Consider the following 21,721-nt stretch of genomic DNA (forward strand, 5'->3'; position numbering starts at 1 on the left):
CTTGGGAAAATTATTTAACATCTTTGAGCCACTGTTGGCTCGTCTATAAAATAAGGATAAAAATCGGTTACCTCACAGGAGTGTTGTGACAACAATATGAGCTACAGCACCTGGCAGGCAGGAAATAGAGGACAGCTTTCAAAGGAATCCATGTCTCACTCAAGCCCTCGACAAACAGATCTTTGGGCCATCATCAGTTTTTCTATGCTCTTTGAAAGTCCAGGGCACCTGGGTGGCTCAGATGGTTGAGCGTCTGCCTTCGGCTCAGGTCATGATCCCAGGGTCCTGGGATCGAGTCCCACATCGGGCTCCCGGCTCAGCGGGGAGCCTGCTTCTCCCTCTGACCCTCTCCCCTCTCATGCTGTTTCTCTCTCGCTCGCTCTCTAAAAAAATAAATAAAATCTTTAAAAAAAAAAAAAAAGAAAGAAAGTCCAAAAACTATTAGACCACTCACCTAGACATCACAAAAACCATGACCTCTTGCTGCCCAAAGTTCACCACTGCTCAACAATACTACATGTGAGATCATTCTGCTCAGCAGCAGCTAAGCGAGGTTCGTAAAATGAGGAGGACACTTTGGAATCAATTTCTAATTCCAATACTCTCCCTCATGTCCTCAAATCACAAAAACAGTTACTAGGCAAACATCTGTTTACTCGCAAACAATACTGTAGCCGTAACAGAATTTAAAAACTGGGCCCCAAACAACACTTGGAATATAACTAGATTACGAAACCAATCTTTTTATGTTCTTATGAGCCTAGTCTTCTATCTTACATATTTTTCATGTTTTTGTAGAATCACGCATCATTATCAGGTGAGATGACTGCCCTAGGTTCCACCAAACTGGCTCACAGCCAACTATTTAGCCATTCCTCTACTGAGCGTTTATGGATTCAGTGGGTCTCGTGGAAAGCGGACAGGTTTAACTTTGCCTTCTTTTAGTTTCTCAACACACCTAGCTCACAGGCAAGTCATTTGATCTCTCCAACCTCATCTGTGCAACACCCTCCTCAGGAACTTGTTGCAAGACAAAGAGATAACAAATGTAAAATATCATTCCCTTGTTCCCAATTTTTCACAGTGGTACACAATGTGGCAACAAACAGCTTCACACACAGAGCTTTTTCCTTCCACTGGGTTGTTTCCAGGACAGATTTCCCCAAAACAGATTACTGGGCTCAAGAATAATACTATTTTTATGACTATCAAAATTTTCTCTTTCCAAATGGCCATCAAAAAGATTGTAAAAATTTACGCTGCCCAGCTTGCCATCTGGACAGGTTCTGGAGGGCACGGGCAGGATGTGCAGAGGTGTGAGAACATACAGCATTCAATCTGGTAAGCAGGAGGCCAAGGACGAGCCATAACCACGGGTGAACCCTGCACTTAACACTGACCAGAGAGCCCACCAGCCAGAAGCCAAACTTGAGTCCCAAGGCCCGAACACAGCCAGCACCACGGACAGTGGCCGCAACCCGCACTCGGCCAGCTACAGACCACTGACCTGCCTCCCACAGGGTTCTTGGTCTCCTGCCTGTTCGAATCATACCCCTTGTTCTCCCTTCTTAGCCTCACCTGCCTGCTTACTGCTTGCTCTCCTATAACCCTGCATGCCCCCACCCCGATTACAAGCTCCATCCCCCTCCAACTAGCAGGTCTTAGCCACCGTCTCAGCAACAGCAGCTGCCCTCCCGTGCTGAAGACCTGCTGCGCCAGGAGCTGTCCCGGCGTCCATTACTTCATCTCCGTCACAACCGCATGAGACAAATTATTTCCCCATGTCACAGACAAGGCAACCAAAATTTACAGATCTGGTGTCTTATACAAGGTCATACATTCATTTAGTCAACAAACATTTATCAGCACCCACCATCCTGTTAGGTTTGGTGCTGAGAACCAGAGATAGAGGAGAGGAGACACACGTTAAGCAAGTACATAAATAAAATACATAATTACAAACAGTCGTAAGACCCATAGTGGAAAAGGCCGGGTGCTGAGTGCCTGCTATCAGAGAGAATAACAGGGGTCTCTAGCGAGTTGGGGAAGGAGTTAGGGACGGCCTCTCTAACGAGGTCACATTAAAGCTGAGACGTGAAGGTCGAGGGGCCTGCCACTCAAGGAGACAGAGAAAGGGGGTTCCGGGCAGAGGGAGGAGCACGCGAGAAGGCCCTACGCATGTGGGTCAGTAAGAGCAGCCTGTGCGGCCCAAGCACAGAGTGTGAGGGAGACAGGCATGTGCTGACCTCAGCAGCGCGGGAGGAGCCCAGCACACAGGGCAGGGTCTCACGGACCATGGCAAGGAGTTAGGGACTTCATTCCAAGGTCAAAGAAATTTCACAGATGGACCAGCAGAAACTGGGCATTGCTGAGGCCTACCAATGTCCCTAGAACCGAGGGAGTTCTAAACAGAGTCCTCAGGTCAGAATGGACACACCAGCATTTATGCATCCACCATGTGCCAGGCATCATGTGAGGTGCTTCCCAAACCCTCAGGACCACTCTGACTCAAAGACAGGACTGGCCCCACTTTACAGATGGGCTTCTAGAAGCGACTTAACCAAGCTCATAGGTCAGTTAGCGGCAGAGCAAGACCTAAAGCCCCATTCTAGTCATTCTGCAGTCCATGTCGTATCCGTATACCACGGTGCTTGCAAAGCTTCCCAGGCAGCACCAATGGGGCAGGGGTGGAGGATGAGGGGAGTTCTTCTCTGGTAATAAGTAACTCACCACAGAGAGGTCGCAGAACAAATCTAGCGATGCAAACCTCCTAGATAAAACACTAAATTTGACCAACTGCCTCAGCTGAGACCAGGAATTGCCAACAAAAAGGACTAAGGGCCCAGATACGAGAACACCAGCACCTCAGGGCAGGCGAGTATGAGACAAGAGCAGCAGAATTTACCCTAAGGACCTAATCTTGGAACTGTAAGATGATATATGCACAAGGATACTCATCAAAGCTTCATAAGAGTGAAAAATTAGAAACAACCTGGAATGTCCCACAGGAATAGATTACATAAACTATGTTTCAAGCCCTCCCTTTTATTTTTTTTTTTTAAAGATTTTATTTATTTATTTGGCAGCGAGAGAGACAGCAAGAGAGGGAACACAAGCAGGAGGAGTGGGAGAGGGAGAAGCAGGCTTCCCACTGCACAGAGAGCCCGATGGCGGGGCTCCTGGGATCGTGACCTGAGCCGAAGGCAGACGCTTAATGACTGAGCCACCCAGGTACCCCCAAGCCCTCCCTTTTAATACAAGTCTTTGTGAACTACTGGTCATTAAATAACACTATCCACCGTACTGACAGAGATGGAAAGCTACCCATGCCATTCTCTGTCCAGAGGTCACAGAAAAAGCCAGAATTGAACTCTTCTATGTACAGATAAAGATAGCTACATGAACTGATATGCTGATCCAGGTTCTGAGTCTTCCCCGCTCACCCAAAAAATTCTGAGAGCGAGAGAGAGAAATCGACTGACTCTAGCGTCCAGAACAGGTCTCACCACGACAGCACAACCCTTTACGAAATGCTGCCTCTGCCACACCCCCGCGGGTCCGGGAGCCCCCACGACACCGTCAGCTAGGAAGGACCAGTAAGACAGGCTCCTACTGAAGGCCAAAATGATTGGCCAGCCTCCTCCCCTCAGGCCTGCCCTACCGGTGATCATCGCCTCAGCTAATGAGGATATGAGACAACAGATCATCAGTCTAAAGACCCAAAAGAAGGCAAGTGGCCTTCACATGCTAAAGAGAGGACCTGCACAGGATAGCGGAGGGTGGCAGGCAAGACTGCCCACGCAGAAGACCTGCCTCCCAGCCTGGGTAAGTCCGCGCCCTCCCTGGGCTTCAGAGCGCCTGCGTGTCCAACGAAGGGACAAGATGAGCTCCCCCAGATCTGGGACCCTGCCCGCCTTCTGACTCTCCTGACCACATCCCGGTGCTCCAGCATCACCCCACGCAGCAGCCCTTCACCCACAGCCCCCCACCAGGCTCACTGCTCCCTCCTCCCAGCACCAACCCTGGGGTCTTTTAAAAGCATGATTCTGGTCATTTCCCTCCCAGATTAACATCCACCAGCAGCTACCCTTCATCTTCAAGACAAAGGTCAACCAAAGCAGTGTAACACACAAGACCCCCGACCCCTGCCTTCTTCGGCCTCACTTGTCTCAGGACCCCTGACATGTCCTCCTACCAGCCAAAGGGAGCTTATAATTCCCTAAACTCCTTGCGCCCAGCATTCCTCTTGCTGCCCTTGCCCACATTGAGTCCCTGTGCCTGGGATGCTCTCTTGGTCCTCTCACCTTGGCTAATCCCTACTTGTCCCTGATGACCCAACTGGAGGAATGCTTCCTCCAGGGAGGCTTCCCTGAATTCCCAAGCCAGGTTCAAAGCCCTCCTCTGTGCCCCACAGCACTCTGTACTTACCTCTGTCACTGCACTATTTCCCTATCCATCTCCCCAACCAGCCTGTGAGGCCCCGACAGGGACACTTACCCGGTCTTAATCTACCGCAGACTCTCTAGTCCCGGGCACACAGCCTGGCACAGGGCATATATCGAAAATATTTGCCGATGAATGGATGAACTCTGAACAAAACCAGAAGAAGGCTGATGTCTTGCTAGACATTATAACAGACCCTGATGTTCAGATTCCCAGCATCTGAGACTAGCATAAGAGGAATCATGAGTAGGGGCGCCTGGGTGGCTCAGTCATTAAGTGTCTGCCTTCAGCTCAGGTCATGATCCCACGGTCCTGGGATTGAGCCCCGCATCAGGCTCCCTCCCTCTCCCACTCCCCCTGCTTGTGTTCCTGCTCTCGCTATGTCTCTCTCTGTCAAATAAATAAATAAAATATTTTTTAAAAAAAGAGGAATCATGAGTTTCCCTTTAAATTAAAAGTATTCCAGCCCCTCTTTAATATGCATGCTGACTTTAAAATTAGCATTCAATGCCAAGAGCATTTCTTATAAGTATCCCACAGAAAGTTCAGACCACATCTACATACAGATCATGCACTTAGTAGCTCAGGCCAAATGGAATATTTCAGTGACTCATAAAGACTTGAAAGGGAGACACTGAGAACACTTGGTCATTTCAATTTCAACAGCAGAATTTGCTCTGGAAAATGCTACAGTAAAAAATATTAATGCCATAAAAACCAAACAGCAGCTGAAGGACTACAGTCATAAAGAAAAAACATAAATCCTAAAACATATCAGCGTGGAAGGCTCCCTCTCGCCTTCAAGGAAAACAGTGTTTAGGTCCTTGGAAACCCATCTAGAAAAGGGAGACTTGACTCCCGTGGCAGAGTAGAGAAAAAGAAGAGCGGACGTCACAACGGTGAGGAGGAGAAAGAGCTAACCCACAGAATGAACTCAGTGTTCAGCCTACCCATACTTCACATGCACGTACCCATTCAGGGCCCACCACAGCCCAAAGAAGCAGAAACTGTGATCGCACAGATCACAGAGGACAGAGAGATCAAGTGACTGGCCCAAGGTCCCCCAGCAGAAGTGAGCCCGCAGACAGCTGGCTCCAGAGGCTGTGGTCCCCAAACAGCAGAGACCGCCTCCCAGAGCAGCCCCACCTGTCACATGCTGGGCCTCAGTGTCTCCGACCTACATAAGGAGGGTTGGATTCAATTCTCAGATACTTCCCAGTTCAAAAGGCAGGCGATAAAGTGCGAAACCAACATTCTAAGATTCTGTTAAGTTTTTCCATCTAGAAATAAAATTCAAAATGGTGCCCTTCAAAAATTAAATAACTCTGTATCTTGCGGAGCTGCTTTTATATTAAAGGAACGCACATGAAGAGCTGAACATTTAAAGTGCCCAGCTCAGAGCAAGAGCTCAATAAACAGTAGCTATTATTACTCTTATGATAAAACAGAAACAGCCATTTAATAGCAGAGCACGTTTCAATTATACACGATGCGGAATAATCAAATCTCATTTGTTTGAGGCCCCAGACCCCACAGCATAGTTCGAGTTGTACAGCTGAAATTAGAACAACTCAAAGCTCAGAAATTACTTGTTTCCATTAGAGATCTGACAAGTCATTTCTTCAATTGGTCACTGGTGGTTTGCAGATAACTATTAGCAGTAATGAGTATTCTAAATTAAATCTGGAGACAGTACCACTCTGTTCTGTAAAGACAACCGGGGAGAGAGAAACATAATTGTGGAACGTCCTTCTCTCTGTCCTCCATCTTCTCCCTGATAAATATCTCCTGTGTCTTGCATAGTATGTCTTTCATTTGGCTACAAATGAAGAAGGGTCTAATTCTTCCCATGATAAATGAGAGCACTGAACAGGTAACTTGTTAAGGAGAACTGGAATTGGGAAAATAACCTCATTTTCCTGTTCCTTGACAACAAGCCCCCTCTACTAACAAATGAAAGACACAATGCTGGAAGACACTAAGCATGGAAGGCAAATCCATCACCATGTAACCCGTCCTCAGACACTCTGTACACAGCCCTGGGTACAGACTGCTCACGTCTCCTCCAACAGCAACAAAGATGAAGCCTACAAAAGGCAAGGTGGTGGCACAAGGCGGCGGGAAGAATAATGGTTCTGGAATCCTTAAAAACCTGGATTCCAATCCTGGCTCCGCCACCCGAGTATTATGTGACTGTAAACAAGTCTCTCCTAGGCTTATGATTTCTTATCTGTAAAATGGGGATAATATAAAACATCTCAAAGAGTTCTGGCAAGGATTAAATGGGGACCATTAGTAACATTCCTTACGTTACAGGGAAGCCTTCGGCAAATGTTAACTCCTCTCACTGGGCGGTCTGGGAACATCCTCATGGTCGGGACACCAGAAGGACACCAAACTCCCCAAAGCTGGAAACTGCTGATCCTGGCGGAACCCGTGTCTGGCCCGTGTACAAAAGGGCTGACTGCGTAGGTACGGAACACCCACAAGACACATCACTGCCCCCAACTCTGGCATTATCCAGCTTCGACACTTCTCGAGAAATATGCTGCTGCCCACCCCCCACCCCCCGCCCCGGGCCTGGTTGGACAGCGGCAGCAGACGTGATTTGTTAGGGAAGATGATTTGGTATCTCCACTTACATTTTCAAAGTCCTTCATGTTCCGTGCTCTGGTGGGAGACACCGTTTCTTCTGACACGTTTGGGAGCACTATAGAAAGGTAAAACAGACACAGGAAAAGGGCATGGTATGCAAATTGCCCAGCATCCCTATTAGGGAATAGAGCCCAGAAAAGAAAAAAATTAAAAAAAAAAAACACACACACACATGAACAACTTCCACAGTGTATTCTGCTGGCACTTTCTGTCTGTTGTGATTTACTGACTTGAGTCTAGGGAAAGCTCTAAAACATTATATTTCAAATATTTACAAATTACTTAAAGTAGCCCCAGTGTAATGTGTCAGAGAACGAACCCAAAAACTGCACCGGGCATGTGGCCCAGCCGAACTGTGCTGATATGTACATCCTTAGTGCCCGTCATAAAGTTATTCTGCTGAGCAGAATACCATCTTCATGTGTCAGCGATTAAAGCAGATCTAACTGACTGGGGCTGGCAAGCTTTTTCTTAAAATGACAGACGATAAATATTTTAGGCTCTGTAGGCCATAACCAAAGCCTAAAATCTGTCACAACTGGTCAGCTCTTCTGTTGTAGCACAAAAAACAGCCACAGACAACTCGTAAGTAAGGAAGCTGTGTTCCCATAAAAGTTTATTTTCAAATGCAGGCAGCAGGTTGGAAAGTGCCCATCCCTGCTTTAGGGTGATTACACACTTGGCCAATGCCCAAAGCTTTCCACAGCTCTTTTCTTCCAACAAACATTTATTACACACCTACTGTGTGCCAAGCACCATGCTAGGTGCTGGGGAAAGAACAGTGAAGGAGACAGTGAGCCTGTGCCCAAAAGGCTCTGATCTAGGGGGCAAGACAAGAGGGTAAACAAACTGGCACCTTGTTCACAAAGTGCCTGGCACTGTTTAGGTGTTGGGTGCATGTGCACGGAGTAATGAATGAATCCATTCTTCCAACAAATATGCACTGAGGGCCTACTCTCTGGCCGGAACCACTCTAGACGTGGCTACATCAGGAAACAAACAGAGCTGATCTTCTAGAAGAGAGCAGATGGAAATGAGCAAAGTAACAGGACAATTACATAGGATGTGAGAAGGTGAGAAAGGCTATGGAGAACACTTAAGTGGCTAAGGACTGGAAAGGTCCAATGTGGGTGAAGATTGCAATTTTAAGTCAGGGGGCCAAACTGGGAAGGTCGCACTGAGAAGGTGTCAGCTGGGCAGACCTGAGGAGAAAAGCAAATGGAGAAGCCCCATGCACGTGAGAACCAGCAATAAACAAAGGGAGAGGAGGAGAGGAGGTACGTTGAGGTGCTGGGGGACAGACTGCGCATGGCCTTGTAGGCTCTTCTCGGGACGGGGAGCCGCCAGAGGGCTCAGAGCTAAGGGGTAACATGCCTGGACTTACGTTTCTGCAGGCTCCCTCTGGCTGCCTCGCTGAGAACAGACTGAAGGGCGCTTAAAGGGAAACCAGGGGACCAGTCAGAATAGACTGGAGACCAAGGTGGCTTAGAGCAGGTGGCAGGATGATAAGCAGGGGAGGAGTGATCTGATCCTGGATGTTTTAAAGTCACCAACAGGAATACATGAACTGAAATAGGTGAAATATGTAAGCTCGGAGAGGAGAGCACAAGAAGTGGGGCTGGGGAGAGCCAAGACGGTGGTGAGCTTTGAGCTGAGTCTTAAAGAGGCAGCAGAACAGAGGAAGGGAAAAGGAAGAAGAAACTTCACAAGCAAAGGCCCAGAGGTAGGCGTGGCCTTCAGAAACCACTGAGCACAAAAGGGCTCAGGAGGTGGGCAAGGGCAGACTGTCAAGAGCCCTGTGTACCAGGCAAAGGGCACACAGGCTTGTTTTCCTGGTTCTCAGACAGGCCATGCTCTGTCACCTACGCCTGCATCCCTACCTAGGTCCTACTCATTCCTCAAGTCTCAGCTCCAATATCAGTGTTTTAAGAAACTCGTGCCTGACCCAGCACCCTCACACCGGGGCACACCTCCCCCTGCCCCCCTTCACTGCCTGGCCCAGCTCCCTCTCACCCCCACTCACAGCCCCTTTTTTCTTTGCTCATCACATCAACCATATGATTTATCATGACATTTCTTTGTTGAACTCTCTATCTTCCAGACTGGGTCGTAACCATGTTCAAGGCTGAATCCTAGCACTTACCCCAGGGCTTGGCACAAAGCAACGTACACTATGGGCTGAAGCAAAGAGCAGTCCTATCAATTTTCCACTTCTAACTGCCTGTGTACAGGAAGAACAAAAACTGCTGGATTTTGTGTTAAGGTAGAAGTTAACAGGCTCTGAAGGAAAACCTGAGAGTGGCCTATAAGTTAAAATATTCTCCAGAAATAAGCCTCATGACACTGATATTGTCTGTTCTCAAAACTTCTTCCTTCTGCACATCTCCTCACTTTGGAGAAGAGAAAAAAAAAACACAAGTCAAAATATCTCTAAGATATTTTAACAAGGCAAATTATTAGCACTTCCTTCACTATAGACACTTATGAGAGCATTCGCTTCTTTCAGAAACAAAAATTATGAAGAATGCTTAGCAAAAGCCAAACTGCCCCACAGAAAGTCTCCTCCTAATCCAGCTTAAACACAATAGACTGCTTATTTACTCAGCGCCGTCTCCTGTGGTCTAACCAACTATTTGTCTCCAAAGGGCAGGCCCGTGTAGGAATGCTGGGCCTCGACCAGCAAATGGAACGCAGCAGCCTGCCAGGAAGGCCTCGGTACACAGACGCTCAGCGCCGAGACCAGCAGATCCTCCGAGCCTGACCCACTGCCTTCAACGCCCAGCCCCCAGGCAGCCGCCCAGGTCGGCGAACACTGGCTGAATCTCTCCGAGCCTGGTAGCGAGAAATAAAGCTCATGGAATATGGCCTAAAGGACATCAATTCCTCCATGCCAGTGTTTATGAAAGGAGGTAAACAGCAATTCACTAGGTACATAAAACACTGAGCACCTACGGAGAGCACCTGGCCATGCCAGGGTAGGCTCTGGGCCCCAGGGACTTCAAAGCCCAGTCCTGGGCTCAAGGCCTAAAGGCCCCCACGGTCAAGAGAATGCCCGGCTCTGTATACTTACCACCATCTCCCAAACCAGCAATGCGGCTGATGCCATCCACTTCGTCTGGTAAATTGGGAACAAGGCCACTAGGAGAGAGCACAGGCAGGAAGACATGAGTTAGTGTTTGAACAACAGAGACTGTGAGGACTGCCTGGACTGCCCTTGACAACCATCAGGCCACAGGCAACGAGCAACAACACACAGCTGAGCTACCTGGGAGACATACAGCGCAAGGGTGAAGAACTCAGGCTTTGGGGCTCTAACCCTTAACAGCTGAGTGAGCTTCAGTAAGGATGGTCATTCATTCATTCATTCGGACATCAAGTGTTCTGTGGACCGTATACATACTAGGTGCAGAGACACCGTAAGCTAATGACGTTTCTGAGTCTCGCTTTACCTGTTACATGCAGATACCACCCTCTCCCTGTGAAGATTAAACGCGTTAATGTTTATGACACTTAGCACGTAGTAAGCACTCAATAAGTGGTTATCTACTGTTTCTGTCTTTACTATTACTGTCATTATTAATACGCCTACCACAACCAAAAATTAAGCTTCCAAGAACGTGGCACCAATTCGGATGCTTTAAAAATGTCACACAAAAATGCAACATCCCCTGATCCAAGAAATTTTACTGCTTGAATTATAAAAATAGGTTACATGAGGATCTGGAGACACTGACAGAAAACTAAACGTAACAGGAGGTGTGGCGTGACACAGAAGCCAGGGCGCTGCATTCTGTTCTAAGCTCTGCCGTATACCTCTCCCAGCCCCACCTCCTCCATCCCTAAAAGGCGAGCAGCAGCTACTTCGTAAGTCCCTGGCAATCAAAGACACAAAGGGCCCAGCAAGGCACCTGGCACACTGTGGGCACTCCATAAATGGGAGCAAAATATTACTGTCACCGGGAAACATCCAGCGCTTTGTAAATTTATAAAAGATTTTCCGTCGTGAGAGCCGCCCGTGCCCCGAGAGTCCTTGCATCTTCAAAGGGAGGCACTAGGGTGCTGATAATTTCAGCAGCCTGGCCAGAGTCACACGGCAGTTAAGTGGACAACCAAGTCCAGAACCCAAGCCTTTTCTGTCTAACCTCCAATAATGCCTTCCTGTCCCAAGCTGTAAACGAAGAGCTGGTGGACGCTCAGCTTGACTTCCCGGCAGTTTGCTCTCTCCATGTTTCTAAATCCAAATCCATCCTGTACTGAGGACAATTCTGCCTGATCGCCAAATTCTGGAGTTGGGAATGGACCTTTGTGATCAGAACCAAGCAAAAAATTGGATATCATAAGATTGCAACATCAAGAGAATGATGACATAATATGTCTGCTATAAAGAGAAGTGAAAAAAAAAAACTTCAGTAGACTATGCCTTCAACTATGAAAAAAAAATACATGTACACTAAAGTCACCTCAAATCCTTCTTGGAAACTAGGTGGGCTATGCATCCATAAGAAGACAAAGGAAATATTAAAAAATCATCATTTGTAGGAAAATGAGAGATATTTTCCTGTTTTTTAATTTTCTATACTTCTTCATTTTCTCTAATAACCATCACTAGAAGAACAAACTCCATTCTCTAAATTGAATATTAAAAATTAAAATCAAGTTCAACCAGCACCTTTTGCAGATAGTGGCCGAGGCCCAAAGTCCCACACCAGCTTACTGGTCAAGCTTAGCCAACAGTCTGGTCTGTACATTCCCGACCTGGGGTTCTCTCCACCACAGCCACTAACTACCATTGGCTGAGATGGCCCATCAATGACTCAAGCCAAGATCAACCACACTGGAAAACTACATGGCAGGCTAAGCCAAAGAATTTGGTCTTAGACAAGTTTCCAAGAGGCAAACAATGAAGTCTGAAAAATGACAGTTGACATCCCATTTATGAAAAGAAACCACTATTTAATGCAGAAGTTCCTGCCTGGTTCCTGCCAAATTTCCATCTGGGCTTTACCTACCCACTCTTATAATGCTATGAATCTCTGTCATCTGCAGTCTCCTGTAGGTTCCAGCCACCCTCCAGCTTTAAGTAGCTCCCTCGTCCCACTCGGATCATTCGCTCTTAGCTTTGGGACTGAGGTTGGGGTTTCAAGGAGCCCCACTAGAAATGAGAACTATGCAAGCAAAAGCAGAGGGCTTGGGTACAATTTTATCGATGGGGGAGACAAAGGCCCAAAAGGGGAAGGAACCTCTTGGCTCAAAATCACAAGGGTTCTCAGCCACGCAGAGATCAAAATCCAGGTTTCTCAGGGTCCATTCCACTCGCTAACCTGTGCCCGGGGCCACCCAAAGCTCCTAGACGAACGTGGCACCTAATCAGCACCAGTTTCCCCACAAGCCAAATACAGCATAATCCTAACAAGCTAGCATGTGGGGCACCCACGGGGAACAGGCACCAGGCTCAGGACAGGCAGCCTCCCGCTGTAGCCTCACCACGGCCCTTCTGTAGTAGGTGGTGGTTTTTAAATGCTGCTTTTTTTTTTTTTTAAAAAAACAAGGAAAACAGAAACTCAGAAAAGTTAGAAAGCTGAAAGACCCGAGCTGGCCTGATTTCAAAGCCCATGCTCTTAATCTCTACACTCCCACCCCCCACCCCGGTGCCCCTCTCGCCTTCCTCCAGGGGAACGTGGTAAGGTCCAAATGAACCAAGGCAGAGGATTTCCAGTGATCGGCACAGAGCACCCTCACCGAGGCTGCTTTTTGTCAACTATGTGGTGAGCAAATGAAGCGACACTCGCCTGCGCTTCACCACCTCACCCTCTTAAGGAACAATCACTTTTGTGCTGTGGGCGGCAGCAGCCGTGTCCGTTCGCACCACAAGCCCCAGGAAGGCCTAGAGGACTAAGTGCTTCATTGGTAAAGTGCTGGGGGAGCCGTGGCTGGAACTGGGCACCACATTCAGAAAACAATTATACCAAGTGCACTTCTGTCTGTCTTTTAACAACTCATTTTTCACTATGTTAGTTATTCTTAATTAGTAAAGAAATACATAAATACAAAAAACACAGACAAAATAAGGCATACAGATGGCCAACAGACACATGAAGAGATGCTCAACATCACTCATCAACAGGGAAATGCAAATCAAAACCACAATGAGGTATCACCTCACACCTGTCAGAATGGCTAGACTCACAAAGATAAGAAACAACAAGTGCTGGCGAGGATGTGGAGAAAAAGGAACCCTCTTGCACTGTTGATGGGAATGCAGACTGGTGCAGCCACTGTGGAAAACAGTATGGAGTCGCCTCAAAAAATTAAAACTAGAATTACCAGATAATCCAGTTAAGTCCACTACTAGGCATTTACCCAACGAAAATGAAAACATTAATTTGAAAAGATATGCACCCCTGTGTCATCACAGAATTATTTACAATAGCCAAGATAAAGAAACAACCCAAAGGTCCATCGACAGACAAATGGATAAAGATGTGGCATATACATACAATGGAATATTACTCAGCCATGTAAAAGAATGAGATCTTGCCATCTGTAACAACATGGATGGACCTAGAGGGTACTATGTTGGGTTAAATAAGTCAAAGAAAGACAAATACCATATGATTTCATTTACTAGAGAATCTAAAAAAACAAAACAAACAAAAAAGCAGAAACAGACTCATAAACACAGAGACCAAACTGGTGGTTGCTAGAAGGGAAGGGGCAAATGGGTGAAGGGAGTGGGAGGAAAAAAAATACAGACAAGCCTAAAGTTCTTGACTACTCCTCACTCCCATAGTAGCCTCCTAACAGGTAGCCACTGTTGTCAGCAAGACATGTATCCTTCTAGGCTTTTTTCTATGTATTTACAGATATAGGGACACAGTTTCATTTTGTGGCTTAAAAACAAAACAAATGTGGGGCGCCTGGGTGGCTCAGTTGGTTAAGCAACTGCCTCCGGCTCAGGTCATGATCCTGGAGTCCTGGGATCGAGTCCCGCATCGGGCTCCCTGCTCGGCAGGGAGTCTGCTTCTCCCTCGGACCCTCCCCCCTCTCATGTGCTCTCTCTCTCTCTCTCTCTCATTCTCTCTCTCAAATAAATAAATGAAATCTTTAAAAAAAAATGCATTCAAACTATATATACTATTCTGCAGCATCTTTTCTTTACTTAATGTGTCCCAAAGATGTTTTCATGACAGTACAAATAGATCTACCTTCATGTTTTTAACTCCCACAAAGCATTCTACAGCAGTGTTTTTCAAACTTGACTGACCACAACCCAGAGAAGGAAATGTATCACCCTTAAGTCTTGAAAAGCTTTCTGTTCTGTACTATTACATTTTTTAAAATTCTGGTTGCAACCTACGAAATTGAATTTCACCAGCTGCCAATGGGTCACAGTCTAAAATTCACTTTTGAAAGGATGTGTATTTACCAGATCCCCTGATGGTAATTCAATTTGTTTCCAAGTTGTTCCTTTTACAAACAATGCTTTATGAATATCCTCATAGAGGTCTCCCTGTGCACGTGCATGAGAATTTCTCTAAGAAAACAGGAAGGGGAATTGCTGGGTCAAAACATATTCACATATTTTTATTGGGCAAAGGATTTGAAAATACAGTGGACCCTTGAGCGACATGAGTGGAACTGCACGGGTCCACTTACGTGCAGATGTTTTTCTCAATAAATACCATACAGTACCGTAAATGTATCTTCTCTTCCTACTGATTTTCTTAATAACATTTTCTCTTCTCTAGCTTCCTTTACTATAAGAATACAGTATGTAATACATATAACACACAAAATATGTGTTAATCCACTATTTATGAATCAGGCTCTCAGTTAACAATAGGCTAGTGGTTAAGTTTGGGCGGGGGGGGGGAGGAGTCAAAAGCCACACGTGGATTTTCCAGTGTGCGGGACATCACACCCCTAACCCTGTGTTGTTCAAGGATCAACTGTACACAAACGGCTATAGAAACACAAGAAAAATGTTGAACATCATTAGTCATTAGGGAAATACAAACCAGTATCATAAGGAGATACCATGTCACACCCCCGAGGCTGGCCACAATCAAAATGACAGACAATAACAAGAGTTGACAAGGCTGTGAAGATAGAAGAACCCTCATCCACTGCTGGAAGGAGTGTAAAAAGTGTTGGGCAGTTCCCCAAGATGTCAAACATACATAGAGTTAGCATATGACCCAGCAGTTCTACCCCCAGGTCTATACCGAGAAAGGACAACACACGTCCACACAAAAACTTACACATGAAGAAACGTCTATAGCAACATTATTCATAATAGCCAAAAAAGCAGGAAAAAAACCAAATGTCATCAGCCAATGAATGAATAAACAAAACATGGTACATGTATACAACGGAGTATTATTTGGCCATAAAAAGGAATGAAGTATGTCATGGACGTACTACCGCATGGATGAACCTCACAAATGACCACATATTATAAGATTCCATTTATATGAAATGTCCAGAACAGGCAAATCCACGGACAAAAAGTAGACTGTGGTTGCCTAGGGCTGGGGGCGTAAGAGGGCCGGAGTAATAGCTAGTGTTATTAATGTTTGTGTCCCCCCAGAATTCCTAGGTTGAAACCCTACTCCCCCTCCCAAGTGATGGTATTAGGAAGTGGGGTCTTTGGGAGGTAATTAAGATTAGATGAGGGCCGGAGGGTGGAGCCCCCATGAATGGGATTAGTGCCCTTACAAGGGTTACAAGAGATCTGCTTCCTCTCTCTGCTCTCCACCATAAGAGGAAACAATGAGAAGTTAGCAGTCTGTAACCCACAAGAGGGCTCTCACCAGAACTCAACCATGCTGGCACACTGATCTTGGACTTCCAGTCTCCGGAACTGGGAGAAATACATTCTGTCATCTATAAATCAGCCACAGTCTATGACATTTTTGTTACAGTAGCCAAGCTAAGACCAGGAGCGACTGCTAATGGACACAGGGTTTCTTTCTTAGAGATGAAAGTATCCCAAAATGTTCTTTCTTAGATGATGAAAGTATCCCAAAATGAGATTATGGTGATGACTGCACAACTCTGTAAATATACTAAAAAATCACTGAATAGTATGGGTGAACTTTATGGCATACAAATTATATTTCAATAAAGCTGTTTTTAAAAAACACACCTGGGCATATTTTTAATACCAAATTGTCTTCCAGAAGGACTATACCAATTGACACTCTGTGTGTGCACTTTCTCAGAGTGATTACAGAGCATTTCACTAATAAATATGGAGCCTGTATTTACATGGCATTTATCTTTTTAGAGACTGAACAAAATTGACTCATTCAACAAATATTTGTTGATCCTCTACTATGTTATGTGCCAGACATGGTTCTAGGTCTAAAGATACAGGGGGGAACAAGCAAGCCATGCTCCCCTCCCTCATTAAAGCTTATACTGGTGACTGGGAACACATTCCTCAAACTTCAAGCCTAGAGGTACCCCTGATCCAAGCTCAGCCCTGGATCAAGCCTTCAAACCTTCACCAAAATTTCATTCCACCATCCTCTTTCTCAACCTCCTTCTACAAAAGTCCATGAAGGCATTCTTTGCCTGACAATGTACGACTGTATACAAACTTGCAGGAAATCATTTCCTTTTGGTCTACCCCTCATTTACCCAAGCACTTAATGGCCATGCACTGGAGGAACCCATGGACGAACAAACCTGGGCCCAGGCCTTCAGAAGGTCACAGTTAGGCAGAGGCAGAACCCTCGGCATGAAAAGAAAGGGACAAATCCAGGGTTGTGGGCACCGAGGATTTTGTCCAGGAAACCATGCAACACCGTAACAACAGAACAAAAACAGCTAACATTTCATGCACCCCCAGCTGGTGTCAGGCACAGAATACATACAACTTTGCTCCATCCACATAGTCACCCGGTAAGTAGGTATTATCACTGAAGAGAAACTGAGGCTCAGAAGGGTTGAGTGAATTACTAAAGCAACCCGGCCAGTAAGTGGCTGAAGCAGGATTCAGACCCAGTCGTCCTGAGTACAAAGCACAGGTTCTTCCAAAACCACCAAGCAGGACTTAGTAAAGGGCCTTAGCTTGGGCGAGCTTCCCAGGCCTGGCATCTGAGCCTGACTCTCACAGGCCTGGAGCGCTCTGGGGCACCCAAAGGTGATCAAGTTTGGAGAGAATGACGCATATCGACCTGATTCAACAAAGGTCTGGGGACAAACTGGACTTCCCGTTCAGTCTCTAAAACTGGGGCTTGGAAATTACCAAGCAGAAGGGTGCTCATATTAGTATAAAAAGAGATGATTTTATTCCAGGGATTTTTCTCTTCCACTGTGACCCTCTAATGGAGAACCTGTCTCACGCAGGACATTTCTGCCACTCTTTAAGGGCCAGTTCCAGTGCCAACAGCCCTACAATCCTCCCAGAGGCCTCTCAGCTCAGGTTCAGAGAGCTATTTGGAAGGCAGGACAGGTACCGAGGGCCAGGCTTTGGAGTCAGTAAGGCTGGATTTAAATCCTGGCTCGAATAAGAGACTCGTAACTGATAGAAACCAAACCGGGGGTTGATGGAGGGAGGTGGGTGGGGGATGGGCTAGATGGGGGAGGGGCATTAAGGAGCGCACTTGTTACGATGAGCACTGGGTGTTGTATGTAAGCGATGAGTCACTGAAGTCTACTCCAGAAACCAATATTGCACAAATGTCAACTACTAAAATTTAAATAATAAAAATAAATAAATAAATAAAGTAAATCTTGGCTTGATCGTGTACTTTTTTATGGAATCCCAGACCATTCACTTCACCTCTCCGAGCCTCAGTGTGCTCACCCGTAAAAAGGGGATAATACCGTCACCTCCCATTTATGTGCCTCATACCAGGTTACAAAGATGAACAAAACGCAGCCCCTGCTCTCCAACAGGTCAGAGTCTAATTAGGGAGACAGGCACGTTACAGTTGTATGTGCACCATCCAATGCAGGAACCACCAGCCACGTGCACCTGTTGAGCACCTGAACTGTGGTAAATCCAAATCAAGAAGTGCTTATAAGTGTAAAAATGCATACCAGGTTTCAAAGTGCAAGGTAAAAAAGACTGAAATATTTCATTAATAATTTTTTATTGTTTGCAACTTAGAATGATAATATATGGAAATACTGGGTTGAATCAAATATATTATTAAAATTAATTTCACCTGTTTTCTACTTTTTCATTGTGGCTCCTAAAAAAGTTTAAATTACATATGTGGCTCACGTTATATTTCTACTGAACAGCGTTAGTAAATAAAACTCAGTAAGGTAGGGGCGCCCGGGTGGCTCAGTCAGTTAAGTGTCTGCCTTCGGCTCAGGTCATGATCCCAGGGTCCTGCATTGGGCTCCATGCTCAGCGGGGGTCTGCTTCTCTATCTCCCTCTGCCCCTCCCCCTCCTTGTGCACATGCTCTCCCTCTCTCAAATAAATAAATAAAATCTTAAAAAAAAAAAAAACTCTGGGAGGTAAATAAGTGCTGAGATGGGGTCAGTGATGGGTGGCGGTGGCTGGAAGAGCACAGAGGGCCCAGGTGGGGATGGGGATATGTCAGCAAAGGCTTCCGACTGAAATCTAAGCGAGACCTGAAAAATAAGAGGCGTTAATAAGGCACAGGGGAGAAGGGAAGGCAACCCAGGCAGCAGGAAAAGCGAGTGCACAGGTCCAACAGTAAGAACGAACAAGGCAAGGCCACTCGTGACAAAGAGTTTGACAGCCAGGCAGAGAGGGAAGTGTTGGGGAGGAGAAAGGCAGGGGCAGAGAGGACAGAGGGGGTCAGTGAGGTAAATGGGGCCAGCTTATGAAGGACGTTAGAAGCTATATTAAAGAACATCCTGAGGGTGATGGGGAGCCAGGGAGGGTCTGAAGCAGGTAAGAGATCAGTCACAGGAACATATGCAGCGAAGGCAGGAAGGGGAGGCAAGGGAAGAGTTGTGTTCATCTGTTGAGTTGCTACTCTGTCAGACACTGGTCAAAATCCTTTCAGATTCACCCATTTTTCAGATGACAAATACTGAGGCTCACAAAGAGCGAGTGACTTGCCAAAGACCACAGGTTGTTAAATACAGAACTGGGATTGAAACCCACCTAGGTCTGGGTCCCAAAGCCCAAGGGCTTGGCCAACTGGCACAGAGATAAGTAGAGCAGAGAATATTAATGGACTTTATTTTTTTTTAAGATTTTATTTATTTATTTGACAGAGAGAGAGACAGCGAGAGAGGGAACACAAGCAGGGGGAGTGAGAGAGGGAGAAGCAGGCTTCCTGCAGAGCACGAAGCCCGACGTGGGGCTCGATCTCAGGACCCTGGGATCATGACCCGAGCTGAAGGCAGACGCCCAACGACTTAACCACCCAGGCACCCCTTAATGGACTTTATCTTAATGGCAATGAGAAGCACTAAACAGATACACAGCAGCAGACTGACCGTCGAATTTACACTTTAAAAAGGCTTTCAAACTGTAGTAGAACGGACTATTACAGGTGTGAGGACAATCCAGGTGAGAGGTCCTCCCCAATTATATTGGGACAATGGTAGTCAGATGAAGAGAAAGGGACGTGATGAATTACCACAGGATGCAATCAGGCGGGAGCTGTGAAGGGGCCTTGCTCTGTGCCTGACACATAACGGGTTCTCAATAAACAGAGTAGCCATTTGTCCAGGTTTGCCCAAGATAGGACCAGTTTATGCCTGCTGTCTAGACATAAATATTAATTGTGCCCATTTCACTCTTAAAAGTGTCCCGGGCTGTATAATAAATAACATGGTCACCCTTTCAATGAGGGTCTGTGACTAAAACCAGCAGCCTATCCCAGCAGACCTGGATAAACACTGCGGATTCTCAGTCAGGGCTCTCCTCCACGTCCTTCTTCCCACTCTCCACCAGGAGCCCCCAAAAAACAAACGGCCCCAGCCCTGGAGCAGCCTAGGGCTCTGTCAGGCTTTCCTACCAAAAGGAAAGACACCAGGCCCCACCGACAATGTGGGCTCCAACAGCCTCTTGGGACAGGTCCTTTGGGAGGCCACTCCCAGCCATTAGTCCCCAATTTGTCATACTGATGATGATGATGATGGTGGTGGTGATAATGATATGGTAACAGGATCATTTTTTAAACACAAATTATGTGCCAAACACTACTCTTGCCAAGCAAATCGCGGCGAAGTCATCTTCTCTTCTAATCTTCACCCCAATTCTGTTGGGTGGATGTTACCACCAGTCCCATGTTACAGACGGGAAACAGGTTAAACCCCTTTACCAAAGGCACACAACTAGTTAGGTTAAAGGGTCGGATCTGAATCCAATTCTGTTCAACTCCAGCCAAGGTTCTTAACCACTGCACTTCATTGCCTCCGTCTTGGTGGCCACTATGTGATCCCATGAACGAAGTCCAGACACACCAACTACCTTCCCCATAATGAAAGCAAACCTCCAAGGTCCCTACTCCTCAAACAGCCCCTACTAATGGTACACGCCCCTCCTCCCGCTCTTCAGAAAACCCCTTACCTGACCCTCACACCCTCTTCAAAGCATTTCCCGAAATACAAGAGGCAGGTGTGATGCAGGTCGGGACCCCCGGTCCCCCCACACTCAGTATCAGCCGCTGAGTCCTCGAGGCACTCACCCTCCCAGACCCCACCCCACCCACTGCCCCTGTCCGGACGCCCTCAAACACTCTCAAGGGCAAACCCCAAGTCTCGGTCAGGGTGCACCCCCATCAGCGGGAATCCCGGCCGGGTCACCGCGACCCTGCAAAGCCCCGGCCGCACCTGCAGCCGCTGAGCGTCCCGGGGAGGGTGACGTCCTCTTCCAACACCGAGTCCATCGTGGACACAGAAGAGGTGGTGGCCCTGGCGTCTGTGGCGGCGGGGCCAACTGGTTCCCCCCGCTGTCGCGACCCGCAGGCTCCCCAGGTCCCCGCCCCCTCCGATCCTGCTCTTGTTCGGACTCTGGCGGCGCCGCTGGAATTCAAACCGCAGCCGCCGCCATCTTTCCCGGCGCTTCTTCCTACGGAAACGAGGCGGGGTCATCGAGGCGCGCGCGGTGAAGCCGACAGACGGCGCCCAGAGGCCTGGCAGAGAAGCGCGGGCGGGTGCCATCTTGATTAAGGGCAAGAGCATTCGCGCTTGGGCCAGCAAGACTAAGAAAAGAGAGGCAGGCTGCCATTTTTTGTGAGGGCACTCAGGCCGAGGCCAGGGCAAGGGCCATGTTTGTTGAGGGCAAAGGCCGGCTTTGGTCCGTTAATTCAAGCGGGAGATGGGAAGCCAGTCTTTCACCGACCCTTAGAGTTCCTAACCCAGTAAATGTTTTTCTAGAACAATGACCCCCTAACCTTAGGGGTCATTATACTGTGCATCCAAAAGGCTTTCGCCTTGAGCTGAAATTCAGATAAACAAGCGCCGCCTCACTTTAGAAAAATCCTTCCTGTGGGATCCCAAATCAAGCAGTAATTTGCACACTTATTTTGAAGCAAATAAGCTCATCCCTTTGAGTCGGTGGTCACCAACACTCCTCCAATCTCCCAAAGCTTAAACGCACCTGAGATCAGTAAACTGAGGCCCAGAGAGAGGAAATGAATCGCCCAAAGTGTCAAAGCCAGACCCACGGCTCCTGC

General features: G+C 47.1%; 1 protein-coding gene across 6 annotated transcripts in view; it reads right to left on the reverse strand.

Annotated features, from left to right (window-relative positions):
- The window catches only part of CDK5RAP2 (CDK5 regulatory subunit associated protein 2), a 162,141-nt gene extending 141,030 nt beyond the window's left edge, over window positions 1–21,111 (reverse strand). For all 6 annotated transcript variants that reach the window (XM_081803489.1, XM_081803488.1, XM_081803487.1 and 3 more), the window contains exons 1-3: window positions 20,877–21,111; window positions 10,169–10,236; window positions 7,086–7,153 (exon numbers count right to left, since the gene is read on the reverse strand). In XM_081803489.1, coding sequence (XP_081659615.1) covers window positions 7,086–7,153; window positions 10,169–10,236; window positions 20,877–20,932 — 192 coding nt within the window. In that variant the 5' untranslated portion in view covers window positions 20,933–21,111. The remainder of the gene's footprint in view (window positions 1–7,085; window positions 7,154–10,168; window positions 10,237–20,876) is intronic.
- Between the last annotated feature and the right edge of the window lie 610 nt (window positions 21,112–21,721).

The sequence above is a fragment of the Leptonychotes weddellii genome, chromosome 14 (genome assembly GCF_054177405.1).
Source record: "Leptonychotes weddellii isolate Sample4059 chromosome 14, ASM5417740v2, whole genome shotgun sequence".
Classification (NCBI taxonomy): domain Eukaryota; kingdom Metazoa; phylum Chordata; class Mammalia; order Carnivora; family Phocidae; genus Leptonychotes; species Leptonychotes weddellii.